The sequence below is a fragment of the Ceratosolen solmsi genome, unplaced genomic scaffold, assembly GCF_000503995.2.
Source record: "Ceratosolen solmsi marchali unplaced genomic scaffold, CerSol_1.0 scaffold26, whole genome shotgun sequence".
Taxonomy (NCBI): domain Eukaryota; kingdom Metazoa; phylum Arthropoda; class Insecta; order Hymenoptera; family Agaonidae; genus Ceratosolen; species Ceratosolen solmsi.
The window spans coordinates 1,695,188-1,712,633 of NW_011948442.1; the positions used below are offsets into that span (position 1 = coordinate 1,695,188).

The 17,446-nt window shown below is 32.4% G+C and overlaps 1 protein-coding gene across 1 annotated transcript in view; it reads right to left on the reverse strand.

Annotated features, from left to right (window-relative positions):
• Nucleotides 1-17,446, reverse strand: part of LOC105365811 (serine/threonine-protein phosphatase PGAM5, mitochondrial-like) — a 28,814-nt gene that overhangs the window by 1,298 nt on the left and 10,070 nt on the right. Inside the window, exon 4 of the mRNA XM_011504067.1 lies at nucleotides 10,507-10,637. Within this exon, the coding sequence (XP_011502369.1) occupies nucleotides 10,507-10,637 (131 nt within the window). The remainder of the gene's footprint in view (nucleotides 1-10,506; nucleotides 10,638-17,446) is intronic.

Here is a 17,446-nt window from a genome sequence, read left to right on the forward strand (position 1 = left end):
CAACAAAGGTCGTTAATTGCACCAGAAACAACGAGCGTATCTGTAGTGCGAAGAAGACTAGAAATGATTGTTCACACATATCTTCCAGATGTACTAACTTTTCCGAAACTCCAACGACCGTTGGAGAATTTTCTTAGAATTTATGACCCTTGGTATTTTTTTCCAACATAATAATAAACGAGAGATTGGCTTAATCTCGAACAAATACAAAAGTTAAACTTTGATATTTTATGTTTAAGTTATAAAATTTAGAGAAATTAGAAATGTTTTATATAGGTAATTAATTAAATACAACTAATTTAATATTTTGATTTAGATATATAAGTTTTATAATATATATGTAATTAATAATAAATAAAACAAAATGGTATACTTTTGATATTGTTTAAATATACATTAAATTATCTTTATAATATATATAATATATAATATATATAAATATATAATATATATATAGTATATATAAAAATTGGTAGTTTTTTTTAGTAAGGTTCTTGAAAAAAAAACCACAGGAATTTTTCAACAAAGATGTATAGTCTATAGAAGTATAATACATTATATGAAAAACTATTTTATTACTGTTAATTTGTATTTATATTTACTATAATTAATAAAGTTTTTGAATTTCCATCCTTTGTACTGGGAATAATAATTTTATAATAAATTATTGAAATTAATTATAATTATTTTTTAAATATTATTGGATAGGAAGTTTTAGTGCATCGATGGCAAAACAGCAAATTTGTATAGTTCTGTCATTTTTAAGCGTAATTAATAGAAAGCTATATATTTAAAGAATGAAAATCATACTTTATAATAATCATCTGGGTATTATAGTAATTTCTGTTTGTTAAATAGATTTTAAATTTATAGATAAATTAAATTATAACATATTTATAAATTATAAATATAAATTAAATTTATAGATTTTAAAGATATTGAACCACAGAAGTAGAAAAATATTTTACAAGACTCAATCGATCGACTTTTCTCTGTTCCTCCTCCTTGAGAATAGGTTGCGACTTTTCGCGAGAATAAGTGATGGTACATTACAATTGTCCTTCTTAAATAAATTACCGACCCGGTTCACTAGGGACCCTTTCTTCTTTCTTGTGTCCAATTAGAACGCGACTTTGGACAGCATGCTTGATCATGCACGCCTTCATTTCCAGCTCTTTCCGGGTTTAGTCTTAAAGATGCTAGATCGGGAAAAAATCTGAAGTGAGGGCTTTTCCTCTTCTTTCTCTGGGACTTATCGATATGGGAGGTCCTCTGGGAGCGCTGTCGATTAGCTAGCGCGTTCGGCAAGATTCGGCGTATTTGAGAACAATTTAAGCATAGTCTTAAGATGCCGAATGCGCATGTACGCCAGTTGCCCGATGTCGCACGTGCTGGGGTTTTGGGTTGCAGTGAAAAGTAGGAAATATTTTTTATGGTCAAGAGTTTTACGTACATCTGGCACTTCAAATTGTTCTAGTATGAGCAGAGCCGACGCGTTTGTGCCAATAGTTAGGTCATTAACGCGTTAAACAATGTACGCATTGGCAATGCGAAGTAACTAGCATGACTAATTTTCGGGGTTTTCCAAATGTACTGACCTTTCCGTGTCTCCGACGTCTGTGAGAGGGTTTTCATCAAGCTTTATAATTGAGTGTAATAATTTTTATGATATTCTAGCTTGATATAAAATGAGCAGGAGTTTAACTCAAGACTAACGACAATTTAATGATGTTGTTTTGCCAGATGTTTTTTTACATTGAAAAACTTCTCGCAATCTCAAACAAATTTATAAAAGTCGTTGGTCTCATGTAGCTAAATAATTTTGATATTTACATTTTATTTTTGAAAAGAATTATCAATACAAACTGTGATCATTAAATATAATTGCAACAGTATTTTATTACTTAAAGTAATGTGTAAAACAAAACAAAAAAACTTATACACTTGCATATAGTTTATATCACATATACCTATCGCAATAGATCTCAGATATAATTTTGAAAATCCGACACATACTTATTATGCATATATTTTAGATTTTGTACATATATTATTAATTCATTTCATGAATTGGATTGTTTATACAATATATTTTTTGTAAAAGTCTCATACTTTGTTCAATTATTAAGGATTTGTTTTATGACTCGAACTGCCAAATCAATAGTTCAGTGGATTAGTCTCTCGTCATGATAACTTAAAACTAAAAAAAATAAGTGGAAGGGCTGAAAAATAATATGTATTATGTACTTTAGTGAGACCAATGTTTATTGTTTGTTAAATATAATAATAGTATTGCACTGTTGTTGAGAGAGGAAATTATTCTTGAGTACTGAAGATGCTGTAGCAATTACTGTGTATCGTGAAAGATGAGTAATGCGCATGTAAATATAAGCCTATGTAGTCGATCATGCTCATGGGAAGATGGCGTTTAAAATAAAATGTGCTCTGAAGAGAGAATGATAAAACTGAGTCTAGTGTAAAATTTTGATTGAAATTGGTGTGTAATCAAATATGTTTTTATTATGATAGAGCCAGTTGAAATCTAGTCACACGCAAGAATAATAAATGGCATCCCTTCGAGGTATGAAGGACTTGATGAAAATGTATTTATAGTCGATTATTCGATAAATTGTTGTCTGGCCTAGACAATGTGCTTGATGAATTGCGTCACTTGTGTCGATTCTTGGGGGCCTGTACGGTGACGAAGTTAGTTCGAGAGAGTGTACTCTTTCCTGGTCCATTCTTTAGGGGCAGTTTTGTGAAACGTCATTTGCGCGTATGTGACTAGCTTATTTAATAATATAAGGAGATGTACCTTGTAAACTGCCGTCAAGGTATGTTGAATTAATGCGTGGCTGTGTCCCTTTTGATTACTATTCCAATTGGCTTCACTGTAAAATCACTACCTTATTTTGCTGATTTCTTTTTAATAATGCAAGTGTATTTTTAGGTTGATTGCCGAATATGTGTCCACGTGTCGTTGTTATAGTATATACTAAAATACTGAGTGTAATAACAGTTAAGTGAACACGAGGTAGAATTACAATGAGCGTCGCCGCATGGCGAGCTGCCCTTAAATATACATGCAGCAGAATGCAACAGTGTCGCTGCTTTTCACTATGCCGAAAACTTCTTTGTGGAGTTAGAAAACGAAGCTTCTAGAAGTTTCGCAGGCATTTCATTGTGCGATCTTATAGTATATTGGATTTTATATTGTAGAACATGCTCGGACTTGTTGAGTTGTGTTTATAAACAATCGCCTGAGCGCGCGCGTGCCGTACTTTGTTTTAAATTCGAGGAAACTGCGTCAATTCCGAACATACATGCTAACGAAATTTGCTAACTGAACGGACGAATCCTAGTTAATGAATAGAAAAAGGAATTCGAATTGTTTCTAACAAAATAGCGTAGTAATAAATGTTTTCTAAGAAAAGGTAATATACGGTTAAAAAAAATATTCAAATAGAAACTAAAGAAAGAGTAGGGCTTCCTATAGTGATCATCAAACGATCACTTACAAAATCGTTTGAATTTTTAAATTACAGTATTAGTTTACAGATATAATTAATATAATATGGATATGTATAAAAGGAAACATAATTGAAATATACACTGCCAATAACCTTATATTATTCTTAGAAAATATTTTTCAAATTATCATTGTTTCCTTTGCCATTACGTGACATTTAAAAATATAGAAAAAGTAGTATGGACATTGTGCGAGATTGATGCAGTCCCATGAATTTCAAACAAAAGAAAGGTCATATACGTAGTCTGGCGTACCGCATGTGTGCCTAGACTGACCGTGCGCCTTGGCTGATCCGCACGTGCGGACCGAGGCGGGTACTCGAGCAAAATGTTTCTAAACAAAACTCGGCAAGTCCGAGCAAGTTAATGATTTGAAATATAATTTACTGCCAGTACTCACAAAAAACGGACGCCTGCGAAACTTCTAGAAGCTTCGTTTTCTCACGCCAAAAAGAAGTTTTCGGCATAGTGAAAAGCAGCGACACTGTTGCATTCTGCTGCATGTATATTTAAGGGCAGCTCGCCATGCGGCGACGCTCATTGTAATTCTACCTCGTGTTCACTTAACTGTTATTACACTCAGTATTTTAGTATATACTATAACAACGACACGTGGACACATATTCGGCAATCAACCTAAAAATACACTTGCATTATTAAAAAGAAATCAGCAAAATAAGGTAGTGATTTTACAGTGAAGCCAATTGGAATAGTAATCAAAAGGGACACAGCCACGCATTAATTCAACATACCTTGACGGCAGTTTACAAGGTACATCTCCTTATATTATTAAATAAGCTAGTCACATACGCGCAAATGACGTTTCACAAAACTGCCCCTAAAGAATGGACCAGGAAAGAGTACACTCTCTCGAACTAACTTCGTCACCGTACAGGCCCCCAATCTGAACAGCTGACTCAACAGTCACGGTGGTTCACACACATTGGTCACACAAGAACAACACAGATCGACTAATAGACTATATAAATAGAGATTATTAAATCCTTCACGAATTAGAAACTTGCCTTTAATTGTTTTTACCTGTGACTAGATTCTACTGCTGTCCTCTTACATAATTAAAGACATAATTGATTACATAATAAATTCCATTAAAGGTCTGACACCACATCAAGTATAGCTATTCATCAATCAAGCATACTTGATTCTACACCATCATCCCATGCTGCCTCACAAGCATGATTGACTGACGACATCAGCTGACATGGACAACGTCAGCATAACCTCAAAGCAACACAGTAATATCCATAGAAGCCTTCATAGCATAAGAATCACACGAACACATCTTTTGAATAATCCAACAGAATTATTTATTTCTACACAACAGTGCAATATTATTATAATTGTTTACACTCATTAAACCTTGTTTTAAAATAAATATATTATATTTTTCAGCCTTCTCCGTTATTGATTTCTTTAAAAATTATCCTGCCGAGAGCCTAATCCACTGAACTATTGAATTGGCAGTTCGAGCCATAAGCTAAAGACATTAATAACACATACTATTATATTCTTGAAATTTACGTTTATAAAAATTAATCTTATTGGTAATTATTCAAGTTTGTTCACCTACGAACGTACATGCATAATTAAGAATATATTCATCGTTATGTGGAACAATCGTACCCAAATACTATTATCAAATCATTCTATTCAGAATTGGAACATTTTCCAAGGCCTTTGGCTCTAGGAAATTTATAAGCCTTCTAGTTCTCGAATTTTGTAAACATTATGTTTCTCGGAATTATCTAACCTTCTAAAGCTTTGCTTTGCCGGAATACTCGAAACTTCTAAAGCTTTATTCTCGAACGTCCTGCAATGTTTATCTAGTCTCCACAGAACAATGCCTATCCATTGTTGCCAGCTAATTAAGATGCCGTTGATGTTTTAGGCAAGCACACCACGAGACACGAGCTTTTTCAGTCAGAGATATTTAGCCATGAGCTAGTCATTCAGAAGCTATTCACCACTCACTCTTTCAAAGTAAGGCCACCATGAAGGAATATGCGTAAATTCTCCTGTACTGCAAGATAAAGGTGTTCAGACTATCTCCTTCATATCAAGAAAATTCCAGACTACAAAAAACAAGACATACTTATATCATGGAGTATGCACAATTCATAGCTGATCCTTGTAAAACCAGCAACAAATCATCACCATTCCATTCCATAACATCAATCCAACACATCAATAATGTAATTGCATATAAACCATAAGTAACGAAGAAGTGCAGACTGTATTAACCTATAGCTCTTCTACTTCAATCCTTCCAAAGAATCCGTAAGAGCGGGCTGCAAATTATAAAGCTATCGGACACATTCTAAATGAATAATATTATCTTTGTCCAACTATTATTCCATAAGTTTGATTTAATTCAACCACAAATAGTTTGTTCGAGAATGCGAGAACATTTTTCCTTTTTTTGTCAGTGCAATAAAACATCTGGCAAGTAACATCGTAAAATTTGTATTTAGATTTCAACCTTCGCTTGCTCAAAATTCTCACGCATTAGTGTCATAAAACATCTGGAAAAACAATACCATAAACACGGAAAAACCTATAGTTTTGACATCTGCATTTTCGTTCCGCTCGGCAACTACATCAAGCATTACCGCAAGCGGACCTTCCTTCCCCTTCCCGCTGTCAACCAGTTGCAATGCTGTTACCAGATGTGTCAGCAAACCCCCCTTGCCGCTGCCGACATGCTGTCGAAAGCGGCAGCAGCAATGAAAGATCTGCTCATCATGAAGACAAAGAGACGACAAGGCCCTTAATTAACTCCGAAACCACAAGAGGCGCTGCCCTCGCACTATAAAGGAGGAGTCTCTGATTGGACAGTAAATAAGGGAAGGGGTTCAAGTAAAATTCACGATCAGCAAATGTATTTAAGGGGCGCAATTTTCAATACTCATTTACTCGTGATACTTAACTCTCTTAATCCTTGTCACTCCTGATATTTAACTGTCTTGATATTTACACTTGATAGTTTTCAATTAGTGGTATTTTCGTGATATTACTCTTTTCGAAGTGTCTCTCTTTTTATATATCTTTCTTTTAGTAATACTCTCTCAATATATTAAACCCTTGAGACATTTCATACTCAGTTAAGTTTAGTGAAAGTCTATTTAGCGCTATTTCGGGAACGACTTACACTTCTTCGGATTGTCCATTAACACTGTTACTGGAACAGTAGTTACTGCCTCGGAAGAACTACGACATAAACCCGTATTATGTAATATAATGGTAATATAATATAATATAATAGTAATTCTCGTCAACCTTCTCATTAATAAATAACAGAATAAAAAGCATATACTTCAGCCATATCTTATTGTATTATTAGAATATCTCTTCTACTTGTGACCTGTCATCGCTACCGCACAAGACCCGTGGTCTCTGAATTGTCAACGGCATCAATTTGTATCCGTGTAACCGGCCTTGATAAAACAAGTCGGAACGACGAGGTGCATTTTTGTACATTTTTTGGTCCTTCCAACCGGATAGCCAGAGAAACGGCTCATAAGATAGCAATTTTCTGAGCCTAACAAGTGGAAGTCAATACAGTAAAATCTGTATCAATAGAACAAGATATATAAAGAAGACTGCTATAAGGAAAACTTATAATTACAAAAATATTAAAGGAATACTTGTGGATTCTTCATCACACATAAGTACTCGTAAACCCTGGTTGTTTTTTAACTCCATATTATTTCAGAAATGTCACACCAAGACAAAAGTAACATTGAAGCTAGTTTTAACGTTCCTATCATACAAGAGAAAGAATCTCGTGTAACTCGCAGTATGAAGGACAAACAACTGGCAGTGCTTAATGCAAAAATCAAGGCTCAACACATTCGAATAGAGTCAATGAGGCGATTAGAGGAACGGATTCTTTCACCATCGTCCAATACAACTGTATTTGTAGCAGTGGATCTAAAGGAAATGTTAGACGATTTACACAGAGCCTTTTCACAGGAACAATTATTGATGGAATCAACATGGTCAACTGCTCTGGATTCGAATGAATATTTTACATCTAATATCAAACGAGATCAATTCAATCTATATGTGGATGTAAGCCTCAGGGTCAATCGTTTAATACATAATCTAACAGGAACACAAGGATCCTCACAATGCGAAAAATCACAGTATGAAAGGTCACCTGGAATGAGACCTGACATAGATATGCAGTGCCTCCCCGAGATTTCCATCCCAAAATTCTCAGGCGACTATTTAGAATGGCCTATGTTTCGAGATCTATTTGCCTCCACAGTTATTGATAACAATAGATATAGCGAATCACATAAACTCTATTATTTACAAAAAAACTCTGACAGGTGAACCTGCCAAGGCCATACTGAGTTTTCGGTTAGATAGCAATGCATTACAACTATCATGGCAAGCCTTGCGAGAAAAGTACGAAGACCCTCGACGTCTAATACAATCTCAAATAAATAAGTTCACCGCCATCCGGCCACCACTAAAGGATAATGCTGAAGACATAGAAAATTCTCGCTGCTTCGGCAATGATTTGTTATAGAAAATGCAACACATGCATACATAGTTTTAATATTAATGGAGTTACAAAAAAATTAATTTTTTATTCTAAAACTGAGACTTCCTTATTGTTGGATATCAAGTACACATTGACATTTTACAATGATATTTAGTTAGTCTTTTTAAGATAAAGGTAGGATAAATTTTTTAATTACTCCCGTAATTATATCACTAATATTAATATCATGTAGTTTATTTTTTTAGTTTTTTTTTTAGTTTCCGACATCAAACGATTTAATTACAAATATATTTAAGCCTACAATTAGTTATCTTAATTTATTCATTGTTTTCGTTAAAGTTATTTATAAACATTGTTCGAGATTCAGAGAGTCTCTCGAATATTATCAGTTGGGAAACATTCCAGCGGCTATTATTTCAAAGGGAAATATTGAACGGACATAATTTCTAAGAAAATTCTCCCACGGTTGTTTGAGGCTCGGAAAGGTTAGTACATCTGAAAAACACTCGTGAACAGTCATTTCCATTCTTTTTCGCATTACAAACGCGCTTATTTTTTGTCATGATAAACGTTCCTTGTTGTTTACTGGCAAAAACGCAACAAGCCTGTTTATGCTAGAACATTTAGAGAGTATCAGATGTACGTAACCTAACAAGTAGAAAAACATTTCCAAAAATTCATTGTAACCTAAAACCCAGAACTCGCAACATTGGGCAATCTTCGGCGCAGAGGTGCCTTCAATGTCACGAGACACAATGCATACATTGTTGTCAAGTACGCCAAATGTTGCTTCTCACACGAGCCAAGCAACGATGCTTGACCAAGAACCCCGTACGTCACTAAGTCCACGAGAGAGGAGAGTCTACAAATTGTAAGCGCTGTCGCCGAAAACACTTTTCGATGTTATCATTGTCAAATCCTAAATCCTTCGGAAGTGGAAAAAGAAGCGTGCACGCTGAATCATGCTGCCCAAAAGCCGTGCTCTGATTGTACACAAAAAAGGGGAAGTGAAAATCATGGTAAGAATATATTTAAGAAAGACAATTACAAAATTCATCACTCTCGATAAAATCCTTATTCAAATAAGAAGTGGAAAGTCCATTAAACGTAGTTCAATGACAACTTCGTTACAAGTCTTCAAGGAAAGAAGTATAAAATTCCCTTATCGGAAGTCTGAAAACACGTACCAGTTGAAGTCCTTAATGAAGAAAGGAAGCGAAAAGTCTCTAAATTGAGTCCAAGATTAGTCTTCGTATGTAGTATCAACTATTTTAGGCATGATAGCCATTATTGAAGATTCAAGTTTCTAGGAAACCAGTTCATCGAGCATACATAAAGGATTGAAACCACCTCCAGGTACACACAAAATTATCTTAATTAATTACTACTGTCTATACTCAAGGAGAAGCCAGTGCCCATTAAAAACAGCACACGTCGACAAGTCTTCACGCCATTTGCACTCATCTTGCCGACCTAACGTTTTTCATAGTTCGAGTTCTGCGCTCATAACAGACACACGCCGTGGCTTTCTCGATGAAGTGGTAAAAGCCTTACAACCTTTTACTTCCCAAGGAATAACATGAGTGCACTATGCCAAGAAAAGCAAAGTAGAACATCGAGTTACCTCTGGTTGAAGGTGTGCTTGCTACACTCATAAGTGTAATCTGTTAGAATCAATCTTTGCGCCATTTGCGCCAACTTTGCCGATCATAACCTCAATAAAGCACGTGCCCATACGCATAGAGCGCGTGTCGACAAGCCAATCTCAGCGCCATTCAGCGCTCGTAGCAGAACCAACACGCGGCTCTACTTGAAGAAGTGGTTATAATTTATAACTAATCACTTTCAGGAAATAGCATCAATGTACTGCGCCAAAAGGTCTCTGAGTTGTCACCAGCAACATTTTTGTGTCCTTAGAATCGGTCTTGGTAAAACGAGCCGGATCATCGGACACATTTTGTACAAATATATTTATATTGAAAAAAGACAGACATACATAATATATATTTTTAGAATTTTATATTAGATAAAAAATAACCATAAATTCAAACATCTCGTCAAAGTAACATAACAGTAATTTATTTACAATATTGTATTCGCTTAGAAATTTTATATTCATATCAGATGAATTTTGTTTAATTTGTAGTGATTACAGTAGGTTTATGTTACATTTAGATAGTATACTAAGAGAAAAATACGTCAATTATTTTATTTCTTTAATATATAATATAATATATTTAATATATGAAGAAAATTAAAAGTACTAAAAACATGTTATGTGCCACTTTCTCCTAAACAATTATTTTTTTAATTAACATTTATTAAATTTTAATGAAGCAATTTCTTTTCATTCTGCAAATATTTATAAATTATAATAAGTTTTTTATTAATTTGATTCTAAAAAGTCATAAAATATTGATTAAATAATATTGATTAACTCATACCTGCAAATGAAGTATCGAATAATATTTGCATGACAAACTAATATTGTATAAGTATCACTTTCATCAGATAATTCAGATCGATGAAAATATTTCCGAAAAGCAGCTTCAATTCTTGGTCCATCTTGAAAAAACTTTATAAATAATAAATACAATTTTTATTTTCTACCATAGTATGTTAGTACAAAATTAAATATACAATTAAAACTTTTAATATTTAATATTGGTGCTCTACATGAGTAAATTAAATTGAAATTAAATTAAGAAATGTAGAAAATATCTCTGATAGATGTTTTTTATGTAATTATGAAAATATATTTGAAATATAAAAAGGTAGATATTCACTAATGCATAAATTTTTTTAATATTTTAAATATTTATGAAACTAAATTAGGTAAGTTGTGAATACTTGTCACTCTTACTTATATGCACTACGACAAATATAAATATTTATGTATAATGTTTTCATATATTTATATCTCATCTATAATTATATTCAATATATTCAATCTTGATTTCCATTTTTCGATGAAATTATCAGAAAATAAAAAAAACTTTTAAAGTAAATTGATTCTATATATCTTCATATAAAATTACCTACGCATAATTAGCATATTTCACTATCTTTAGCCGTTGTTTAATGATCTTGGATAAAAATTAATATATTTGTTTCTTGCCATAACATTGACATCTGTTGTTTTTGTTCTATCAGGATCAGATAACTGACCACAAAACATATATAAATCTTTCGAAATTATTTGTCACAATATTCGTGTTTAAAACAATATCATCCCACAGTAATTGACTAAATATACAAGGTCAAACATCTGTCATAAAATATACAGTTGATATATATTATATACTGCTATTTTGTACCGTTTCCATTACATTTATGTTCAATTACACTTATACAATTATTGTTGTGAATTAAATAAATTTGACAAATCTTTTGTTTTCTCTTAAAACTATTTTTGAATACACACTACCCAACAATCAAATAATTTTTTTTTTTCATAATAATTTTAATACTGTTTTATAAAATTATCAATACAAATTTAAACTAAAAATTCAGATATAATTATTATCATTAAATATTATCCAAAAACTTAATAATCAAATGAATTATCAAATTTCTATTAGATTTTGATGCAAAGTAATTAATTAAAATAGTCTCATAAAAGTTGTTAGTGTAAAATTTAAGCTATAACATTATAAAATAGTTATTAAATGAAAAAGAATTAAATATATTTCTATCTACATAAAGAATAATATGCGCCTTTTCAAGTTAGATAATACATATTAATTAATAAATCTACTTTTTACTATATTTTTTACTGTATTAAATTAATTAATTGGATGAATTCATTATTAAATTTATTTGAAAAAATGAAGATAAATATAATTTTGTTTTCATTTTTTGCAAGTGTTGCCAATAAACACTTTTTCAACCATTCAATTTAATGATATATGTAGAAATAACGTAAACTTCATGCTTCCTACTCATTAAAAAATCAACAATTAATACAAAAAAACAAAAACTTTAAGTTTATAAACATTTATATTGTATATAGTAATTCATTTAAGAATAAAGAAAAAAAATTATAATTTCATTCAATAGTCTTTCATTTATTATATATAAAAAAATAGTAGACTTTAAACCAATTAGTTTACAACTTCTGAATTATTTTTGGTAATGGTATTCAAAATCTAGTTTAAAAATGTATTAACATATTTATATATTTACACATTTATAAAAATATTTTTAACTTACGCGAAGTTATTTTCAAAGTCCATGCATTTCATCTCTTCTCAACTATTAATTTGTTTATATTGAAGGATTTTTTCAGTTTGCGTCACTTATTGTATGTATATTTGAGTGGCTTCTTGTTTTTCGATGTACAAACGTGTACCTGCGAACCATAGCTAATTAATAATAATCATATATCTTTATTCACTAGCTTTCTTTATAACACAAGCACTCAAATATGAAAGTTGGCACTTTTTACATAGTTCAAAATTTAGTTTCATACTAATTTCTATTATTTTTATTTAATTTAATAAAGCATCTGTATAATGAATTATCTATACTTAAATCTTCATGTATAAGTCTGATCGCTATTTAAAAAATATCAATTACTGGATGATCATTATCTCTATAAATATTAAATTTGTTAACTATTTTAGACGTTGATTAGAGTATCAAGATTCATTAGCTTTGATACATCATTAATGATTGACATTTTTATGAGTTTAATCATAATAATAATATTGTTTATAAATCTTTCTTCTTTTCTATATTGAATTTGTAATTATTTCTACCACTAATTTCCTTTCGTTTTTACTTCAATAAACCTGTTTTACACATTAAATGCTTTTAAAATGAATAAACTTTTTAAATTCTATCATACTCGTAGCTAAAATTTTTGTATGTTTTTATACGAACATATTTTCATAATTTCATTAACTTTCATTCAGATTTATATTTAATCAATTGATCTTCATATTTAACAATACTGTTTTGGTTTTTTATTTTAAATAATTCTCTGGTTTACACAATAAACAAAAGCAGTGTTTTATTTTAAGTTACTTTTTGTTAAGTTTTTTTAAAATTAATTTTATTAAATCACTCAATCGAGTTATACTGCTCACAACATTTTATTTTTAAATCAATATTGATGTATGAAAGGTGAATATGTATAAATATGGATGTAAACTTTGTCTTCCAAACAGCTTGAGGGTCTCAATCCTGTGTTTATTTAAAAATAGACAAATATTAAAATACAACGGACATCTCGAGTTGTAAATATAAAAAATTAATACGAGTATATTAAATTTATTCCTGTATTAAGTCAAAACATAAGTAGAAATTTGCCTGTTTAATTTTTCATTTTTGGAATTAATACTGAATTTCCTGTAGCCCACAGGCAGCAATCAATCAATAGAGCTTTCGCATAGATGTAGTTAAAGTGGCCTATAGAAGAAGAGAAAAACAAACAAGAACTTCGAGTCCTTATTTGTATTTGAAGAGCCACAAATTAAAATTTTTCTCGCTTATCTAAAACTATGTTATCCAATTAGGTTTCTTTTTTCCTACAGATTGTGACACTTTCATTAGCAAATATCCACTTGTTCTAGTTCTTTAGATCAATAAATATAAAATATATGACAAATATGTAAAAAACTGAAATTTTTTCAATTATTTTTTAAATAAATAAATAAATAAATTTTATCATTTATTAAATAATACCAAAAAATTTTGATACTTGATTTCATATGTTCTATTGAAATATAAATTTATAATTTATTTCATATGTACTAACAAATTTTTTACTCCAACTAATATATTTAACATCAAGAGTCTTACATAGATTTTATTTCTATAGAACCATAAAATTTGAGTCTAAGAAAATATTCAAAAAACAAATATATACGTTCAAAATATTGAATTTTTAAAGGAAGTCGTTTTGAAATTCTGAGAATTTCTCGAATGTTATCATTTCCTGGAAATCCCTCAACAGTTGCTAAACAAAAAGGGCACAATCGCATCCATTGTTTTTTTAGCACCACAAACGCATCCATTCTTTTTAGCACCACAATCACGTCCATTGTTCTCAGCTAACTAAGCTGCCGAGTGGATATTTAAGGCAAGCGCACCACGAGATAGGCGCTACTCAGCCATGAGCTAGTCACTCAGGAACACGCTCTGTCTTAGCAGGGTCGCTGCACTTTAACATGGGCGCCAAGGAACAAAGAAGCTCTCTCATCCGAGTCGTCACGGAAGGAAAAGGTGGTTAGTTTCGTAAAACTACTCAACATTGAACCTCTCATTCAGTGCCATCGTACGATCTCTCAGCAACAAGCACTCCCTGCAAGTGGTCATTTCCACGAGTCAGTGCAAGCAACACCACTCGACGCCTCATTAAAGTATTGAACCATTTCTTCACACTTCCACTCTGCAAGATATGAAGGAGGAGACTGCAATCAGGTGACCACCACATGGCGCTACACGAAGAAATGTCCAGAGATTTATGATCTCACACTCTCAGTGTAGTAATCCACCACCAAGCGCACCGCGTCCAGGGGAACGGAGATTTACGACCTCCTACCTCAACATGTGTATACTAACACCACGTGGCAACTAACAAGGAAAGGCAGGATCTCAACAATTCTCATAGTCAACGTAGAATTATTCTAGTGTAGTTATAAAATAAATGCAATAAGCAAGCACGAAATGCAAGGTGTGGTAATTACTGAATTGAAATGCTATCCCTTCTACTTATCCCCACTTCTTTCCCATTAGTAAACTGGTGGTCATTGTCTAATTCTATACATTTGGTCCTTCGAGTTGGATGAATGGAATTCTAAACAAAGTCATTATCAGAACTTACTCATATTGATTTTGTTTTTATGTTGAAATTTTGTCCATATTATTGAGTAACAATCATAAAATACTGTTTATAACTCTATTATGATGAAGCATTAACAGTTTATAAATTTTTTGTACGATGAGCTTATCGAAAATGAAAAAGATACTTAAATTCTGTATCTACTTGTAGGATTGTTAAAAATAATAAATAATTGTTTATTTCAATGGTCTCTGTTTAGAATTCCAGTCATCCGGTGGTCGAAGAATCAAGATTGTTAGGATTAGACTATGCCCACCAGTAAACTGGTGGTAAAAGTGTGGTTAAGTGGAATGGGTATGCTTCGATTCAGTATTCAACACATTTACTTTTCGTGATTCTTTATTCCGTTTATATTACAACTACATTATTATGATTCTACGTAAGCCTTGAAAATCGTTGAAATTCCTTGTTGTTGCCACGTTACGTTAGCATGCACTACTTGTAGGGGTAGGAGGTCGTAAATCTCTGGATCCTCTTGACGTGGTGCGCTTGGTGGTGAATTACTACACTGAGAAGTGAGAGGTCATAAATCACTGGACATCTCTTAGTGTAGTGCCACGTGGTGGTGTCTTGATTGCGGCACTAAGTGAGAGGGTGTGCAATGGCGCCGATTGAGCAAATGTCTGATGGCACCAATTGATAGAGAGTGTGATGGCACTGAGTGAGAGAGTATACCTGCAAATTATATGGTATAACAGCGTTGTTGATTTCTTCTTGCATTAACTATCCACGCGATAGTTTAGTTACCTGGAATAATGGATAGGTGTTACTATGCAGACAAAATAAACATTGCAGTACGTTCAAGAATAAAGCTTTAGAAGCTTCCAGAATTCCGGGATGGCAAGGCTTTTGAAACTTGAGGATTCCGAGTAGTATAATATTTATAATTACGCGGAATAAACAATTTTAAATTTCCTGAAGCCAACGGTCTTGAAAAATATTCCAATCATGAACAGTTTCACATGGTAGAATATCCTATACTAATAACACAAATTATAACAAATTTTCGTCTTCATATTGATATGTACAATGTACTTTCTACAGATACTTGATACTTGCAATAGCCAGTAATCAGAATAGCTACTCTGTATATATAGATATCTTCAGATACTATTGCCAATTTACTGGCTTATTTGTCAATGACGATTCTATTTAAGTATTAAAGAAATACAAAATAAAATCAACTTTATTATATTAGCAGATATGTAGTTATATAATCGGATGATAAATTATTAAGTCCTTTTATAAGATTGGCATGAAAATGAAAATTTAAAATTATCGAACATTCCACAGTTCTGTGTCGTTTAAAATGATTTGATGTATAATTAAAGTAAAGTTTCTACATCTCACATGAGCTTTTCTTCTAATAACAAAGCACAGTGTTCAAGAATGTAAGAAAACTCCCAGTTCATTAAACATCTGGAAAATTCGAGATAAGAGTTCCGAAAAAGACGAACTCTCGGCTACTCAAGAAATAACATTCAAACGCGCCTCGGATTAACTAAATCTAAACAATTCAGCAAAACATCGAATTTCTAAAGAAAAATACAATTCGTAAACACATCTAGCGAGAACAAAGTTTCAAGTGTCCAACCAAACAAGTCATAAAAACTAATGCGACGCGACATTTGATACGGCCTCGCCATAAAGCATCTATCGACGACAAATCATAAACATCTGGCGTATACAAATCATAAAATTAATCTGAAAAACACAAGCCAGATGATACACTCAAAAACAATGCTACACCTAACCTTCACAACACTGACCGATCGCAACGCGCATGATTATAAGAAATGCATGCGACAATGCTAGGATGGAGAGGGAAAAGCGTGGCATCAAGACCCCCCATCATGGAAGAGAGTTGAACAAGGCCCACTCTCATTGGAGCCCCCATCTTGGAAAGACTCACTGGTGGGAGACCCCACCACTCGAAAGGCGCCGTGATTGGAATTACCATAAACTAAAGAAGAATTCTGATTGGATACTGTTCGGAAATTAATTCCACAATTCAACTCATCAGCCAAACGTGTAATAATTAACTTAGAACAATAAAACCCACTAGATGTTATGTGGGGTTGCCGGGCAAGTAAAGGGTGAATGCACTGATTAATAATTAACACAAGTCTTTATTATTTCTATTTACTTAAATTGATTTACAAAGGTGAATTACAAATGAACTTGGTTTTCTTAATAATCTTGTAGTGTTGAAATAAATTACCTATGTATGAAGCAGGTTATAATCTATTGAATGTTATCACTAAGAGGTTATGGTGATTGTAGTAGTCTGATCGAACACTGGAATGCTATTGTGTTTATCTTAACACGTGTGTAGTTGCCTTTAAATATCGGTCGTAAGAGAGCCGAGATGGAGGTTATGCGAAGCTGTGCGCCATCTGTGGCGGGAACAACTTGTAGTTGGAGGGATTGAGAAGCCAATGTGGCGTTTATAGCTGGTCTTGTTCAAGAGTATGTCCGGGAAGCTTCCGTAGTTGGACTTTATCCGTCCGTCTTCTACATAAGCCGAGAAATCAAGA